The sequence below is a fragment of the Pieris brassicae genome, chromosome 8 (genome assembly GCF_905147105.1).
Source record: "Pieris brassicae chromosome 8, ilPieBrab1.1, whole genome shotgun sequence".
NCBI classification, from domain to species: Eukaryota; Metazoa; Arthropoda; class Insecta; order Lepidoptera; family Pieridae; genus Pieris; species Pieris brassicae.
The window spans coordinates 9,471,921-9,490,738 of NC_059672.1; the positions used below are offsets into that span (position 1 = coordinate 9,471,921).

An 18,818-nucleotide genomic window follows, 5' to 3' on the forward strand; every position below is an offset into this window, starting at 1 on the left:
GCAAACGGGCAGGAGGCTTATTGGATGTTAAGTGATACAGCGTCTGGACACACATTGCCAAGCTCGTTGCTTGAGGCTCGCAAGTTGCCGGCCTTTTTAGAATTAGTAAAAATCATGACTCGACTCATAATATAAAATATAATAAAAATTATAAGTTTTGCCTTATTTTTAAAGAAGTTCAGCATCATTACTTTACTTCATGTATACAACATCGTAATACACAACTTGTGTATTACACCTCAAGTGAAAAATTCAAACACATTTGTTTTCAATTCAAATTCCTTACAAGATCAGTTGACAGACAAACAAGTGTTTGATGTTTTAGGGCAATTTACAAAATTAAGATTATTGTCCCATTCTGGATTCACACTACTACAAGTACTTGCCCCAGATTGCCACACATCTTATCGAAATCCGTCCAGTATCTTTTGTTTTGTTAATGTTTTATATTTTAAAAATAATAAATACATTGCATAACGGCAAATTATGATAATGCTTCCTGCATTTCGACCTCGGTATAGTTAAATTCGCATTTACAAATATTATAACAAAGAAAACTTGAAAAAAATATTTTATACAATTTGGGGCAGCTTATAAAAAGCTTGCTCCGTCGGCGATTAAACATTCAAGAAACGATGCTTATTATTTTTTCAGTGAAAGGCAACGGTACAACAAAAACTCGGCATTTCAACGTACTAACATTGTTTTACGCAAAAGCATTATAGTAATCATGCATGTGTTTATTTATGATCGTTATTGTCACTTGTCAAACGTTAGATGTCATTTGTCATATGTGATTATGACAAATGACGATCAGAAAATATTGAGTAATATATAATAGTGGTATTTTCTCATAGGAAACATACACCGATACACAAAAAAGCGATGTAGTATAATCTCAATGAACACGAAAATAATTACATTCGTGTTTGTTTTCTCTTAGTCCTAGATACTCAAAATGAGGAGTGGGAACTATTTAGATCTTTATAATTCTATAATTATGTCCTTATCCAGAATCAAATACATAGATTAAATTGCAACAAATATTTTGTGGCATTTGTATTTAATATATTCCTCGACACTCCAAAATTTATATTAATACTTCAAAGCTAAAAAGAACCTAGACAACTTTATTGATTTTAAAATATAAAAGTTCACTGAACTCACATTGTTGTAAAACATATTATGCTGATTAAGGTATGGTCAATCAAGGTGGATACGAACAAAGGTCTTATAATAATTACGCTTGGTCGTAAAACCGTTTATATCTACAAAGTTAATTTTCTAAATTGAGTCACGTATACGAACATCTCACATGACATTAACTTCGGAAGCAAAAAGATTATAATAAAAGCAAAAATAAACCTGGTGCGAGACTTCATTGACTTCATTAAAAATATTATTGAACACTGCTATAAGAAGGTTTATGAGCAAGATGTTTGCGACGAGAAGGTAGATGGTCATCGCAATTGGAGTGATCCACCGGCCAGTGACACACTTGCTGTCACCGACATCCATTCCGCAAGGAGGATCAATATCAGGAGCGAATACCTCGCCATACAACATGAAGTAGGGTTGGAAGAATATCTACAAAATAAGCAATGAAAACATGCTAAATTAAACTGAAAATTAAATTAACTTAAATAAGAACTAAAAAGAGCAAAAGAAATGTGAAGGTGCGAGACAGATGATGTATATTGATTGTAATAGCCAAAAAACGGTTAATTTTGTTATGGTAACATGGCAATGTTTAATGGCTAGTACAACCAATGTTGCTACAGCGAATACTAAACTACACTGCGCGTAACTAAAATCTTGCAGCAGGCAACATCGACTACAGAATAACATAACCAAAACCTGGTGCGAGACGCCGTTAACTTCAATAAAAATGTTATTGAAGACGGCTATGAGCAGATTGACAAGGAGAATGTTTGCGATCAAGAGGTAAATGCTCATGACTAGAGGTGGGACCCAATGGCCCACTCGGCAATCCTCTAGGCCTGGCAGGCCGCAAGGTGGCGCCATTTGTTCGGCGAACACTTCTCCGTATAACATGAAGTATGGTTGGAAGAATACCTGCAATTGTTAGTAATATGGTCCTGTAAAGCCGTTAAGTTAGTCACACAACTTGCATTTCGATATTTGAATAACAAATGTCAATCAATCTAGTTGTCAAAAGGCACTTATTGTCAAACACAGAGACAGGTGTTCATTACGAAGTTATACGTAAAAATTGACAGCTACCAACATTTGTTATTTCAATAGGTTTCTATAAATTGCATTGGGATTTGCATTAAAAAACTAAGTAGATATATTTGTTCATACAATATGTAAATTTTAAATCAGATGTAGGTTTTGTTTTAAACCTCACGGATTTCATTGCATAAAATATGAACAATTTAAAAATTATAACTATCACGAAAATGCAGTAGAGTTTTGCGAAAGATCGTTAAAGTTTAGTCATAATTACGAGTTCTAAAAGTCATACGAAGCAGGTTTTATGACACAATAATTTCCGCTAATAGGTCGTGTAGAAAATTAAGAATGCACGTGTGGTGCATATATATCTCTTTTTAAATATAATTGCAGCTGTGATTATTTACCCTGTCTCATATATATTGAAATATTTACAACAACTACTCATTACTGTAATTATCTCAATATATATTTTTCAGATAAAAGACTTTTCAAAGAAATGGATAATATCTGAAGAGTGTAGTTCGATTGATGGATTTATATTTATTATTTTATTCATACTATGGTTCAAATTTATATAGTATATTGAACATATAAATAAAAAGTTAATTCATGACAGAAATATGTAACAAAGTTCATCTCTCGCTAGTCCCCACACTAGCACCTGTGTTGTGGGCAACTTACAGCAGCTTACAGCTTTATCCATATGTATATATATATATATATATATATATATGTTTTACCTAATCAAACACAAGTCGTATAAGATATAAAATATGCGTGTGTGTGTATGTATTCGGTAGTTTTGCTTAGAGAAGTTAGTTTTTGGAATGTCAGTCATGTCAAAATGCGTGGCTAGCAGTTTTTTATGAGTTTGTATGTGGATAGTTTGGCTTACATAGAATACATAGATTGGGAAATTTAATATATAGCGATAGGCAACGATAAAATCCATGACGATATGAAATTGCTACAGGCAGTTGAGAATTTCAATTAATTGTCATAGCTTAATTTAAATGTTTATTCAATACGTTGCGATTCAGTAAACAGATATTCGTGATAATCGTGAACATTTTATATTGAATTTTTTTAAATTTAATATAAAACAAGATTTTGCTCAATATAAAATAAGATTCTTATCTTGAAAATATAATTTTAAATTAGCGGGATAAACTCTTTACTGTGTCCTAAATAAAATTTTAATCGAGGCAAACTCTCCTTAATCTATCCATAATACGTTACTTACTTTTTTTTGCTATATATCTGTGTACTGAAATATCTGTATAGTTTTTCTGTAGTTTAGCATATTTCAAAACTTTGCAGTTGTATTGGAAACCTCTCTTAAGATTAATTGTTAGCAAAAGATCACTATTGCCGCTCTTTGCACTCAACGTTTTAATTTGAAGCCTGAAGTGCAATAATAAAAGAGCTATTCATAAATAACAAATTTCAGTTTATATATATTTGAACGTCCGCGCAACACCCTACTGCAATTTAAAATATTCAAACAAAGTACTTACTTCTCTAATTAAATACCAACTGGCTTCTTTATCTGGGTATAAAATAGCTTGTCTGGCCACTCCAAATGACATCAATACGACTAGTAATAGCACCACGAAGTATATCATATTCTTAACCATTTTTCCCATCATTGTGACTAGAGGACCTGTAAACAAATATACATATAAAAAATTATAAGAGCAGTGTTGGCCTGGTCGTGTAGATAGGTTCGATCCCCGGTTGTGAACCTGTCTTTCTAAGTGCGTATTTAACATTCCGTACGGTGACGGAAAGCATCCCGATACCGCATGTATTAAATATAACCGCATATACTCAAAAAGACCTCGACGGCGTGTGTCAGGCACAGAAGATGTTCCTACTTGTGTGTTAAGAAAAATAAATGATACAGAAATATATTAAAGGAAGTGCCACTAATGTATATTATATAAAAAGTAGGGATAGAATGCCTCCTCCAGAATGATTCCTGATAATAAGCACTTCGACTGGGATCAAATAACGGAATATAATAATAGAGAGTTGTAAAATTTTATTTGAGTGACACCTAGACATCACTTTAAAATTTAATTTAATGTAAAACTAAAAAAATAAAGCGATTAAAAAAAGTTGCGGATTTATTGCCAGTTCTTCTCTTCCGTTCTACGCCTATGATTTCAGAACTAGCAGTAAATGTAAAATTAGAAGCATTTAATGTATATTTCTTTTTTTGACGTTCATAAGTGTACATTGTGTTACCTATATGAATAAATGATTTTTGACTTTGACTTTGTACAGTTATGAATTTACAAAGAGATATCGAGTACTATAAGAAAAATAAATTTTAATTTTCTAATAATAAATTTGCATACAGCGTTTAAATTACCCAAGAGAAAACAATATAGTCCAGACAATCGGATTGCACTTTTTCCATTCTGTGATTTAAAAACCGCAAAAGGATTAAAGTGAAGCTTTTTCAATTTCTTAAAAGCATTTTGATTTTTTTAAAAGTTTTATAAATGTAAATTCTACGATGCGTAAATGATGTTGATAGCTGTTTTTTTAAACAACAATCTACAAATCGTAGCAATTTCGACTGATATTTTGAATATAGAACATGGTCATACATATACATAGAATTAGAAGAATAATTTCTTAACGCGTTTAAAAATAGAAATCTTTATAATATATTTCACTTCCCGTCTTTTCTTCTTAATATTCGACGTACTCTGTGGCTCGTTGGTAATGTGTGTCAAGTCTAGTAGACCTCTAAGATATATTGAACAGACTTCAGTGCCTACCCAAAACAGAAATGTAGTATAGAAGTGGGCGTAAATTACAAAAATATAATTTCTAGTTAATTACTTACCTAAATACTTATTAACGCCCAAAATATTCAATATCCTTAAATACCAATAAATAATGTCTACACAATATATGACTCGGCCAACGTCCATAGAACTGGGGCGCAGGCGCAGCGTCAGGCCCACGAGGAAGAATATTATAAAACCAGCGTCATATGTATTCCACATGTTCCATGCCCATACACTGAACTTATGTCTAAAACAGTAAAAGTCTTTAATAAAACATGGAATATACAATAATTTAATGACATTCGAGATGCATAGTCACGCGAACATATTAAAATAATATAATTAATTAAATTATTATATCAAATCGTTTGTCACAAAGTTGGATGAAAGTATGCAGATACTAAGCGTACACGAGAATCTACGTTATTTAATTTTGTAAAACTAATACCCTTATAAATAAAAATAAATCAGCAACAGCACCGTTTTATCCAAAGTACTGATTCTGATACTGTCCCTTCTTCTTATCAGAGCGTTTCAATGTTAAAGAAAGAGATGACAGAGCACTTAAGAGGGCAAATTTAGTTATATTGAATTAGATGGTAGTTATTTGATTTGAAACGGTATTGATATTAATCTATATAAAAATGAAATTATTTTTCATTATAACACAAAGAATTCGTTTGTTTTAAAGTAACACGGGCAGAAGGTTCACCTGGTGTTAAGAGATACCATGGACACTCACATTGCTGGAGTGCTCGAAAGTGCGTTGCTGCCCCGTGTCTAATAAATTCCGTAAATTGTTGTAAGTACAACCTTTCGACTTAGATCTATGGCGACATTCTTGTTTTACTAGTTATCATCAGTAAAGCGAAATAACTAAAATTTGGTTCGAATTGGCTATACAAGATACATTTTTACAAGCAATAAATTTTTACTTATGTATTCATTGTTAAAAACTGTAGTAGTGTGCTACGCCGTAGCCGTATCTCATATATGAATATTGTTTATTAAAAGGATCTTCAAATTTAAAATTCATGTAATGATTAATAATATTAAATCGCTGGTATTGTTGATTCTCCATATATACATACGTGTCGTATTGTAAAAAAATGAAACACAGGTCAGACCGTTTTATAATTACTTTAAGTCTTATTACATAATTAATCTAGTAAAATACTTTTGTGTAATCCGTAATCATAAATATAGTAGTCGTAGTTTGATAAAGCGTTATCTTACCTAATAGCAACAGGTTCGGACGTAATAATTTCCCTAACTTTCTCACATAAGAACGTTATAATATAACAAATAGAATAAATTTCAGGCCAAGATGGTGTGTGACTCATCTTGACTAATACTGTATATGTAAACATCAGTAGGAACAATATGTATGCGATCTGAAAAAAAAATATTTGACAATTTATTCAAGAATATTCTCTTAACTGTAACATTCCATATTTATACAAATTATAATAATAGTGTAAGTACACTTTAATATTTTTCAAAAGAAATTAAATTTCTAACAAAACTTTTCCGATCAAATATTCAATACAATGTTCGGAAACACGGTATTGTAATTAATTTCAATCTTTAAAAGAACGTAAGAAAATGTTAATTATCTGAAAAGTTTATTAAAAATGAATGACCTGCTAGGAACGGAAGTTTGTGCCATTTATATTATCATTTCCGTTCAGATATTGTTGATTAAATATTAATTTAAACAGGGAAACAGAAAACAAATACAAAAAATAATGTAATTTAGTTATGTTGTAAATACAGCTTGATCCCATGCAATTACGATTTATTAGCAAATATGTTTTTCTTTAAATATTATATAACTTATTTTAAAATTAGTTTTTATTTTTATTTAATTTTTCTATTAACTAGAAGTAGTTTTTTTTTAAATTTTGCAACTTACGAGAGGTCCGAATCGATAATAGGGTTTTTCAAAGATCTGAATACAAAAAACAAATCACACACATTTAGAGATTCATCTGTTATAATACCAGCCTCGAAACTTAGAAAAACAATCTAGTATGAGATATATAAATAAAAATTACACTTACCGAATCCGCCCAGAACTTTGTAATAGGCGCCGTAAAAAACTCATAGATTTTCTTCCTAAGTCGTAGAGGTCTCATCCTCTTGTCTTCAGGCGCGTGATATTCAGGAAGCTCCCTGTACGACAGTTCCCAGCCTATTTTACCAACTTTCCCATTTTGGTCTACACGGGTCTCGCATTCGGCCCCTGAGCCAATCAACGCCTGCTTGAGTTTGGAGAAATACGTATAAACGTTACCAAGACATCCAGAGTCAAAATAAAATTAGCTTCGAAATTGAAATAGATAGAGCACAGTGAAAGCTGATTAGAAACGGAACATGCAATACAGTACAGTGTTTTGGCAGATGATGACAGACGCGTACAAAAATGAACCATGGTATTAAGCGGTTTTCCGTTATTTCAAACATGTCGTTTTCATCTTGTAATAGAACATAGACATTCATATGTCAAAACACGCATGTAGATTAAACGATTTGACAAAAGCAATTGAAAAATTATTTGACTGTTAGATTATACAAGGCAGAATGTTTGAAGTGATAAGAAGCAAAATGAAGTTAAAAGATAAAGAGCATGGAACTAACGTCTTTTGAACTTTGGCAATTGGTGGTTTAAATACTGAATGCACAACTGTTTTGAAGTTACGGTAAAGTTTAACTAATTTATTAGATTTCTTGTTGAATTAGAAATTAAGTTAAGTAAAACTTCGTACGAAATTTAAAGATAACAAGAGTTTTTTTTTAAATAGAAAAAGTAAGCATGTTATATTAGTGAGTGTAATAACATTAAATATCATCAAGTCGGTCAAACATTTGACTTTAATGTGTCTCTGTGTTAGTGTAGATTATATAATGTGTATGACAATTTCTCTGTTTAGCGAAGTAAATCCTAACAAATTATTATATTATTCCCGTTTGTTTAAGGCCTGGGCAAATTCAACAATGTAAAACTTTATTTAATTAATTCTCTCTCTGTTTAATGGCGCTGTAAAGCACTGAGGTTCCGGAAGATTTATGTTAACATTAACTGCCTTTGGTTATTAAATTATTTTATATATTTATATTGTGAACAAGTTCCACTGAACGAGAATTTATTTTTCTTCTTTTTTCTCAAGAATTAACAGTTCTAGAGCTGTGGTGGCTTCAGCTTGCGACTCTCATCCCCGAGGTCGTAGGTTAGATCCCCGGCTGTGCACCAATAGACTTTTTTTCTATGTGCGCCTTTAACATTAGCTCGAACGGTGAAGGAAAACGTCGTGAGGAAACCGGCTTGCCTTAGAACCAAAAATTCAACGGCGTGCGTCAGGCACAGAAGACTGATCACCTACTTGCCTATTCGATTAACAAATGATCATGAAACAGATACAGAAATCTGAGGCCCAGACCTTAAAAGTTTGTAGCGCCATTGATTTATTTCATCAGTTCTAGGTGATAAATTGAAACATTATTTTTTTGACTGCGCAATTTGAATGCTATGCAGCGCTACGTAATTCACTTGTGAATCTAGTCTGACCTATTCTCGTAGACATGAGTTAACAATGAAGTAAATCCTTCGAGGTGTGTATTTATGTAAACCCAACACGTTTTTCGGTGAAATAGTTATTCTACGATATTTTTTGTGGGATTTACATACAACGTAAGTTCCGTATATATTAGTTCTGTCGCAACCGAACGGGTACTACTAAAAGCTCATATAAAATTAAACTAATACGTTCCATTTGACGTTACTTTTCGATGACTCAATTAAAAATTTAGTTAAAGGTACTTCATAAATAGTTTGGATTTCGGTTTCTGTTGTAAATAATAAAAAAAAACAATTGTGTGCTCCCCTTGAATAGTATATTATTCAAAAGGGCATTATTTATTCAACAATTATCCTGGGACCTTATGAAGCTCTCGTTTTATAGTTCAATTTTCCTTGTAAATAAACTCGAAATAAAAGTAGAAAACAGATCCAATATAAACATAAAACTCGTGGGAGCAGGAAGCTTATAAAATGGCCGTAAAGTTCAAATAGCTCACATCACAGAGACAAAGAGTGCTTGAATATCGAGTGCTTTGTGTTATTTAAATATCTTATTAAAAGGTTTTCTAAGAAGTTACAAGGAAAGACATGACTGAATTTATAATTTATTTTAACAGTAGAAACATATAGTCGTCTTGAGCTATATTATGTTCTAACTATTTATGTGTATGCGTAAAGTAAAACAAATGTAACACACACGTACATACGTTTGTTTTTACATTTTTTAAAGGCAGAAGTTGCCGTGTAATAATTTGCCTTTAGATCAATGAATTAATTTTAATAATAAAGACAAACTAATTTTTAGTTTTGCCTCTAGTAGTTTTTAGTTAATAAGAATTATTTTTATTCTTTCTCCAATTATACGGTAACATACATATTTACACGAACTTTACGATAATTCACATGTCAATTTGAAATTCAGTTGTCAGCTTCATCGTCTCTTTGTCAACTACACCTTTTTCTCTTCGCAATGGCGCCGGTATCGGCGTGGGAACGTGAAGTGGGAACTTTTTTTTATAATTTAACGTCATTGAATAGTCGATAATTTATAGATCTAGCAACATATTACTACAGACTATCAAAAATTCTGTAGATTTATATATTATTTATTTATTCATACTTCGATGCAATAACAAATAAAAGAAACACAAATAACACAATGCATAAAAATTACAAGGGATGCAACGGGCGGCTTTATCGCCAATAAGCGATCTCTTCCAGGCAACCCTAGTAAGAGAAAAACTAAAAGAAGAAAAATGACGAGTGCAAGAAGTGCAGAACCAAATAGATTTATTAATATTGGAAAATCAAATAAACTTTTTGACTTTGATGTTATTAAATGTAATTTAATTATAATAAAAATGGCAGCCAATACCAGCGCCATCGTTTCGACATATATATTATATTGAGCTAAGTCTACAGTGTCAAGTTTTGTAATATACAGTGTAAACACAAAAGCTTGTACCTTAGTACGTTTTAAATGTAAATAAATTCAAAACGTATGTAGTGTAGTAATATATAGGATATAGTGTACTAAGAAGCGTAGAAATTCCTACAGAAAGTGTGTCTGCACGAAAAGTCAATATTAAACACCTGTGTCTTCTCCGCTTTACCCAACTGTCCCGGAGGTATTATCTTCTTTATTGACAGGGTTCGCCGTTTTATCCCGACCTACACAGTTTATAGTCCGAACAATGAATTTAGTTTTCAAATCACAATATTTCAATGTCATATTAACCTTTAAAAACACCGAATGTTTTAAATTTAACGTTTTTATTTTAAACCTACAACGAAATTAATGCTCATATTGAGAAAAATAAATCTGTCTTATTACAAAGTCACACTCTGAAAAATTGTGTTTATGCTGCGATGCTGAATAATAAGACATTTTTATTCCTCAGGGCCAATATGATAATTAGAAATATATAATAATTAGCTACTTCAAATTATGTAAACATATCCACCAATTCCTTAATTACGAAGTGGGTTTGGATTTATGATTGTAGATTAATGATGTATAATGTCTATTATATTATGATCACAATCGAAAATATCGTATAGTCATTGCTAATTAGTTTTTTTTTTATTTCAGAATAATAAAATACATTTTTAATACGTCGCCTAGAAGGCTGGGGCTGGATATTTATTATAGACCTCTACACTTATATATAAACAATCACAAATCCATTGGGAAGGCAGCGACAAAAGCAGAATGGTAAGCAACAGAACAGTAATAACCTCAGCATCATTCGGGTCCTTGGTGCTCCTATCATCCTCTAGACTCTCGTTTTCCAAATGCTCCTCCTCAGTCTGCGGCATCAGCTGCAGCTCTTCCTTCGACTTGAACTCCAGTTGGAGTATGTAGAGTGGACACAGCAGGCTCAGTATTACCTTTTTACAAAGCCGATGTGGCAAACTAAACGCTGCTACTATCACTTAAGCTTTACATGCTACGTTAACTAGGGACGCCGACAACCTTTGTGTTTAAAAAAAACCTATACGCCTATTGGATTTTAATCCTTCCTTTGAAAACAAGTATCGTATTTTAAGAGTAATTCTAAATCGAATTAAAGGGTCTTTCTAATACTAGTTACGGGTTGTATAATCAAATTTTAAACAAGATATGACTTTATTGGTCTGCTTAAATAATAACAAATGATCCATGAACTTATGAAGTCATTAAAATTTAAATAAACAAGGACTAGTTCATCGACACATTCGTTTTTTAAACACAAAGGTTTTAAAATTAAAACCGTAATCAGCGTCTGCATGCAAACCGTATAGTCCTACAACGAGGTGACACTTAATGAAATGTCAGATTTGAATATCTGTCATCCTTCAAACGCCGTTGTAAAACTATATGACACACAGACATCTATATCGTTACGGCGGCGTTACAACCTATGTTAAAACTACGACGTGCCAAGTTGTGCGTTAATAGGAAATATAAAGAGATTTTAAATGTGTTAATGTTACCTTTAAGTTGGTGTTCTTGCGGGTTCGAAGGCCCCCCATCCACAGATCAGCTAGAATTATTTGAGAACAGGGATGAGCCAGGAGCGCTCTGTGGTTAGCAGCTACAGCTAGACTTAGACACGTCTGGCCTGACCAATTCTGGAGTTCACATGTAAGGAGTTGCTGGGCTTGGTCATCGTCTTGTCGATAACAGTAATCTAACAATTCCAGTGCTGTGAAAAAACAATTTTGTATATAGTAAGGAGTGCAATCGTCTTACACAGCATCACCTACTCACTTTCGAATTGATATATGTAGCAGACACATTATTATTTTTATCAAAATTACAAATTAGTAATAGGTAAATTAGTTCAGAAACATCTTTGTAATTAAACGCGCACAAAATTTAATTAATACTGAGCTCATATGAAAATTAATTTCATAGAACATTTTGGTAACACACAAAGTTAACGGTAGTTGCCATTGGTGGCACTAGTGAGCACGTTTCGAGGTCAATTGTAGAGTTGCTCGTTACGACCACAATTACTGTTGTGCAACCGATATTTTAACAAAACGTTCTTAATTAAATTTTATCGTTGTTTTATTTTTGCAACGTTGTAAATATAAACGCTATTTTAATGCAAGAAACTATTTTACTTCCACGACTACACATGAAACGTGAACGCTAACGCCTTAGCGAAGGATGCGGCGGAAACATTGGGGATGAAAATGGAATACGTAAAGATACCACTTTCTCACATCAGGAACGAAGTTAGAAATCGTTTTCTTATCGGAGTGGGACAAACGGTACAAACAAGCTCATACCCCTAAAACAATAAAATTCTTTAAAGTTATCTTATAGACGGCTACAAAATTATTAGACAAAAAAGACCTAGCCCACAAATGATGCAGATGTTAACGGGCCATGGGGCTTGAGGTCAGATCCGTCATGTACAAGTCAGACAGTGACGCATCTCATTATAGAATATCCTGTATTTGGAGACTCCAGGTGCGATCTGGAGGAAATAATCGGAATAAAGGTATGCTGAGTATTTACATGTGCAATGGAATGATGTGGAAATTTATAAAAAATAATACACATGTATCTTGAACACATAGAGTATGGCCTCCTGGCCTCCTTCAATGACTTATTGCCTTCTGTGTTCAGTCTCGTCAAAACAGTCGTATTAAACAGTCTCTATAGATAATAGTTGCATCGTTGTGTCTGTGTTTGTGGGGATTATAGGACTTCAAATATCCTAGTTCAATGTTTACTTAGTAAAGAGTGACATTTGGTTTGATATCCAAGAAGACAAAATGTAAAAGTCTGTCAGCACCAGAAGAGAACCTTCAATACAAAAACTATAGAAAATTACTATCTATTTCTTGCTTTTATGCTTTAATAATGACGACATATTTCAAACAATTTTATTAACAAGTATAATATATAGCCTAAGCAGTAATTTTCAAATGTCAATCAATAAATGAAGTCATACAGAAACAAGTAATTAAAACTTTTCTCATCTTATCCTATGATCTTTGGTGTATCTACAAGAAGTACCTATATACAAAAGATATTGACTACGTGACAGTCATGAAATAATAATTTTCGTTAGATACAATGACGCGATTTTGATTTTACACATTTTTTTAGGAGGCAAACAGGCAGGAGGCTCAGCAGAGGTTAAGTGATACCGCAGCGGGACACTCACATTGCCAGAAGACTCGCAAGTGTGTTTCCAGCCTTTCAGGAATCGGTACGCTCTTTTCTTGAAGGACCCTAAGTCGAATTGGTTCGGAAATACTCATTGGGCAGCTGGTTCCACATAGTGAAAAAAAAACAAACATAAAAACTGCCTTAAGAAACTCTCTTGTGGAACGACGGAAGTCGAGGTGATACGGATGGTTGTAATTGCCTTGACGTCCGATAATGAAACTTAGCTGCAGGTATTAGACCAAACATAATAATAAGGTTGAAATAGGGACAAAAACTTCCTAGGAATTTTATTATAAGAACTGTTTTCTTTGTCTACCGACCTTTGGTCTCAAACTCCTTGCCATAATGGCGTAGCTCCTCATACACTTCCGTCTCCATATCGTCTTCAGCAGCCTCATGAGCCATGGCCTTGTAAAGCTTACATGCTACCAGGGACTTGGCGAGAGCTTCCTCCCCGTGCGTCCACATTAGTAAGGCCATCTGATGCCGTTTTGTCAATACTGCCCACATCTAAACAAATATTATCATCATCTTAAATACCCTGTTGTGATCAGAAAATGTCATGCGTTTTTATTGCATTCTTTTTAAAGCACGTCTGCATAATGATTATTTATTCAGCAAATTTCTTAAGAAATATATCATTCCTAAATCCTGATTATACTAGTAAAACACAGTATCAAATTACTGTTTATCATCAATGTTTTTTAAAGAAAAACGGACAGGCTCAACTGGTGTTAAGTGATACAGCCGCCCATGGACACTCTCAATGCCAGAGGGCCACTCTCAATGTGAATATTTTATATATATTTGTAGTTTATAAAAAATCTAAACCTTAAAGTGAAGTATTTATAAATGAATTCGGATTTAAACTGTGTGTGATACTCTCTTTATTGGCAATAATAAAAATGTATAATCCTTCACAAAACAAAAAAGCGCATACAATTACAATACATCTATATTCTCTATTCGATCTGGTAAAAAAGTTCTACCCGAAAACTAGCTTAAAGATTTATCGTTTGAAACCGTGATATACCGACACATCAATCCAACTTTTATTTCATTTGGAGCAAGCGATCGCTCCTTTTGATGTACGAGCCATACTATAACTCTATTCATTCTATTAAATGTTGAAATTCACGTAAAAGATGCTTTTAACCTAGAATATTTCACAGTAAAGGAACTTGGTGTGAATAAATTTATTGTACCTACTCAATCATCATGATGCTGATTGGACGAATGGTATTATAAAGTAAAGGTACTGCAATGTTTAAAAAAGTAACAAATAATTTGAGTTTTAGGCAATATTCGTTAAAATACTTTTATCACATCTCATAACGTCTTACCAAAAGTTCGTTGAAAGGATAGTCGAATAGCGCCATCTCTGTGGTGACAGGCATGAAGCCGGTGATGAGCGAAAGGCCACCAGCGTTGTGACGGGTGAAGGAAGCACTATTCCGGTGAACATTCACACTCTTGTTCATCACCTTCGCGTAAATGGGACGAAACTTGCGCCGTGTGTAGTAACACCTAAACAGTTAAATTCAAGTAATTTGTTATAAATCTACAATTAGAGTTAGGTAGTCTCTACATTACAAAATATACATCTTTATTATTATTTAAAATGCCGGCAACGCACTTGAGAGTACTACAATAACACTTAAAAGTTCAGTTTGAGATTGGTAGTTGACTAGTGCTTCAATATCATATATTTACACATAGCATCACTAAGAAAACACTTTTAACCGGATTGAAGCTATGTTAACAAAAGACAATACTATAGCATCACTAGACATGCAAACGAGATAATTGCTAATAATCACAAGAATTTTTTATCAGGGAAACTTTTTGTGCATATATCCAATGTGTTGATTTTATGTTTTTTTTTTGTTTTATACTTTTGACCTAGTGATTAACATATATAGTGCAACCACTCACATTTTATTTTGGTCTTTACATAAAATTATCAAATCAATGTATCCACAATATTGTAAAAAATATTAAAAAAATAAGTAACTCTATTCTTGCCTATTCTTCTCCGTATGAAACTACTTTTGGATGGGACAACTAGAGTTTTTGATGTGAAACATCTATAGCCGCACGTAAAACCGATTTCTGCCGTGGCAACGCCTCGCCACACCGTACACACTACTGCATATAGACTGTATATATATACCATCGTAGATATATATATATATCTATATCGTATATATTGTTACAATAATAATTATTATTGTAACAATTAACAAACAAATTTATTGTGAGACATTCATTATTGATACTTATAATTTACGATTTTAGTAATATATTGAAATAATTAGCTAAGATTCTAGAGTTTACTAATATATTGAAGCCAATTAAAATTTACTAATGTTATGTCCAATACTTTTGTAACATACTTCAGTTACCATCGACCAATTTTATTGTCACAGTAATACCGTTCTCAGAGGCAACGTCGAATATAACTATTACCGAAGTCACTGATTAAACGAATTAAGTAGTCACGATTTGAAATAAATTCGTAATTTTTTGTATTTAATGAAAATAAATGTTTATTTATTAATTAACTATATATTGATATAGTCATCGATATCTGGAAAAAAATCGTAATATTTTATTTTATCATTATGACATATTTAGTTCCTATTACAATATGTTCTTTTCTGCATATTACTTTTACAAAATAATGTCGATGTTTCACATCTGCCAGGCATCCCGTGACGGTTCCCATTTTTTTTGTTAAATATTTAGAATATGTAATTTTGACTTTCAAAAGTGCCTTTTTAATAGGCCCAATTGATATAAATGTTGACTTTGACTTTAAAATTTAAGTTTAAACTCATTCCAAACCCCACAAACTAAACTACATCGAAATTTTGGTGTGTTTTCCTGAAAAATCAAAAAAACACGAACGTGTTCGACGTCTGAAATTATTGTAGAACGCTGTTAGATCATAACGATTCCAATTACGATTTGAACTATCAGCTATACTAACAGTAGAATGTTTAACGAAAAGACTTACTGTATTTATGCAATTTAGTAGTAGTTTAAAATGGTTTACTATTATAGAACAGTGGGCAAACTGGTAGATGGCTCAGCTGATGTTAAGATACCACCGCTCATGGAAACTCTCGAGAGGACTCGCAAGTGCGTTGCCGGCCTTTTAAGAATTGGTACGCTCTTTTCTTGAAGGACCCTAAGTCGAATTGGTTCGGAAATATTTCAGTGGGCAGCTGGTTTCACATAGCGGATGCGCGAAAAAACTGCCTTAAAAACGCTTAGTTGTGGATCTTTTGATTAATCGAAGTTAATAAACCCCTTTCACTGCTCCATAATAGCTAAATTGTATCCCTTTAGATTTGATAATAACCTATTCAGGCTATAACAACAATATTCGGACAATATAAGTCTTGGGTTTGTTTTAGACTGTTAATAAGAATATTGTCTTTAAATCAAGTTGGATACATACTTGAATCTACAATTACAAATTCTTTAATGAATTAATCACACACAATATGGTTAATAAAAAAAAATTGCTTGCTTGAATATCACAGGGTTTTCCTCGAATATATATATAGTAAACAGTATCCTCGTATTAAAAACATAGTAACCATTGTATTCAAAAAACATGGCTTTTATCAATATGGCATTCGGAAAAGGAAGCTATCTATCAACGCCAGGGACTCATGAAAATTCCGTCACAAAAATAACACTGAACTCATTCAATTTACGGTAATGCTTGCTGACTACAACAGATTTCAATGAAAATCGATCTCTGTTTCGGATAGGGAAACTTTTATTGTTACAAATATGAATAAAATAAATATACAGCGTCATGGATATTTTTATTGCCAGTTAATAAAAATGCACCATATTAAGGGGGATTATTAGAAGTCATGTTGGCTAACTTAATAATGTATTAGACAATACAGTTATACGCACAATTGATATGATAGGTTTGGTTTGATACCTGTACTATTTATATAATATATTTTAAGATACATACAAATCAGAACCGTTCGATAGTTAAAACGTTCCAGTGTAATTAAAAAAATTAGTTGGATTTTTATTAAATAAGATAACTTGAATTACATTACAAAACAGTACAACATTTCAAAATAGCAACAGTATTACCAATTGCCGGCGGCTAAGAAAAATGTGTAGCACTGTAAAATATTGTTGGCTGTTAAATTTTGAATCTTACTTGAGTCTAAGTATAATATAGTCGTATATAAGTATATATTATATAATATAGTAGTATATAATAGTGAAAGTCAACACTTTTACTGGAAATCTGTAGTTAAAAATATGGCCGGCCGAGTAGGTTGTCTATTTACTTAGTATTTTGCAGTTTTTTGTTGTTTCACAAGGTTGTAGAATTCTCAATAGACAAAATACACGTTATTAAAAGGTATGGTCTACATACAATTACCTGGCCGAACGTCCATAAATAATAAATTTTCTGTTTCTACCGAAAATATGTTTGTACCAAATAGAGGATCTATCTATCTAATTTGCTGATATTAATTTCAACTACATGTTTTATTTTATAAATTTTACGTCATTTTAAATAATATGTCGTAGAAAATTGAAGATAGGAGACTTGCCAGCTCTGAGTCAACCGCAACGTTAGGGTTGCCAGATGTAAACAGGTTATACTTAGTATATATACGGTAGCGTCTCGAATACCGCTGTCTTGCTTAATATAGGGACAGAAAAGAGCTGGGATGAAATAGGGACGCTTTGTTGTTTTGTAATTTTTATCTACGCATTAAAAGACAATATTTGGTGATGTAAAATTAAAAAAAAAAAACAGTGGGAACTTAGATTATAACACTAAGATTTTTAAAGATTTTTTTTAAAAGTATTTTTATTATGAATATAACAATGGTGCGCGGAAAATTTGCAACAAATTTATGGTCTACTGTCACATACATTTGTGTATTCTTTAAAAAAAACTAAATTATATTTAGAAAAATAGGAACCCGAACAATATTAGTATTTTTTTATAGTTACCTAATTGTTATTACGATTTAAACACCTTTGAATATTATCAAACTCAAATGAACGTAAAACCAAACACAATTTCCATTTAAATAAGGAGTTGAAGGTTTACCTTCTGGAGCCTGGTTGGTCGTACGCTAAAATTAGTTCTCTCTAGCTAAAGTTTTTAGTATTATACTCGTAAAAGTCACCATTTGTTTTAAAATAGTTGATATTTTTTTGTACATACAACAAGGCTTCACGAATATATTGACCAAATACTAATTAATTCCTTAATCTTATTCCGTACCGACTCCGTTGGGAAAAGGGAACAAATACCCCGAACAGCTCGCTTCTACAGCACGAATATGGATTAAACCTTTTTTTTTATAAAATAGGGGGCAAACGGGCAACGAGGCTCACCTGATGTTAAGTGAACCGCCGCCCATGGACACTCTCAATGCCAGAGGGCTAGCGAGTGTGTTGCCGGCCTTTTAAGAATTTGTACGCTCTTTTCTTGAAGGACCCTAAGTCGAATTGGTTCGGAAATACTTCAGTGGGCAGCTGGTTCCACATAGCCTTC

The 18,818-nt window shown here is 32.5% G+C and overlaps 1 protein-coding gene across 13 annotated transcripts in view; it reads right to left on the bottom strand.

Annotated features, from left to right (window-relative positions):
- LOC123712866 (transient receptor potential cation channel trpm) overlaps window positions 1-18,818 on the bottom strand; it is a 159,701-nt gene that overhangs the window by 13,964 nt on the left and 126,919 nt on the right. For 6 of the 13 annotated variants that reach the window (XM_045666201.1, XM_045666203.1, XM_045666207.1 and 3 more), the window contains 10 exons: window positions 14,599-14,782; window positions 13,576-13,765; window positions 11,560-11,771; window positions 10,822-10,974; window positions 10,177-10,254; window positions 7,067-7,267; window positions 6,240-6,397; window positions 5,060-5,250; window positions 3,717-3,862; window positions 1,366-1,587 (listed from right to left, as the gene is read on the bottom strand). In XM_045666201.1, coding sequence (XP_045522157.1) covers window positions 1,366-1,587; window positions 3,717-3,862; window positions 5,060-5,250; window positions 6,240-6,397; window positions 7,067-7,267; window positions 10,177-10,254; window positions 10,822-10,974; window positions 11,560-11,771; window positions 13,576-13,765; window positions 14,599-14,782 — 1,735 coding nt within the window. The remainder of the gene's footprint in view (window positions 1-1,365; window positions 1,588-3,716; window positions 3,863-5,059; window positions 5,251-6,239; window positions 6,398-7,066; window positions 7,268-10,176; window positions 10,255-10,821; window positions 10,975-11,559; window positions 11,772-13,575; window positions 13,766-14,598; window positions 14,783-18,818) is intronic. The other 7 variants (XM_045666206.1, XM_045666202.1, XM_045666204.1 and 4 more) reach the window with 4 other exon arrangements.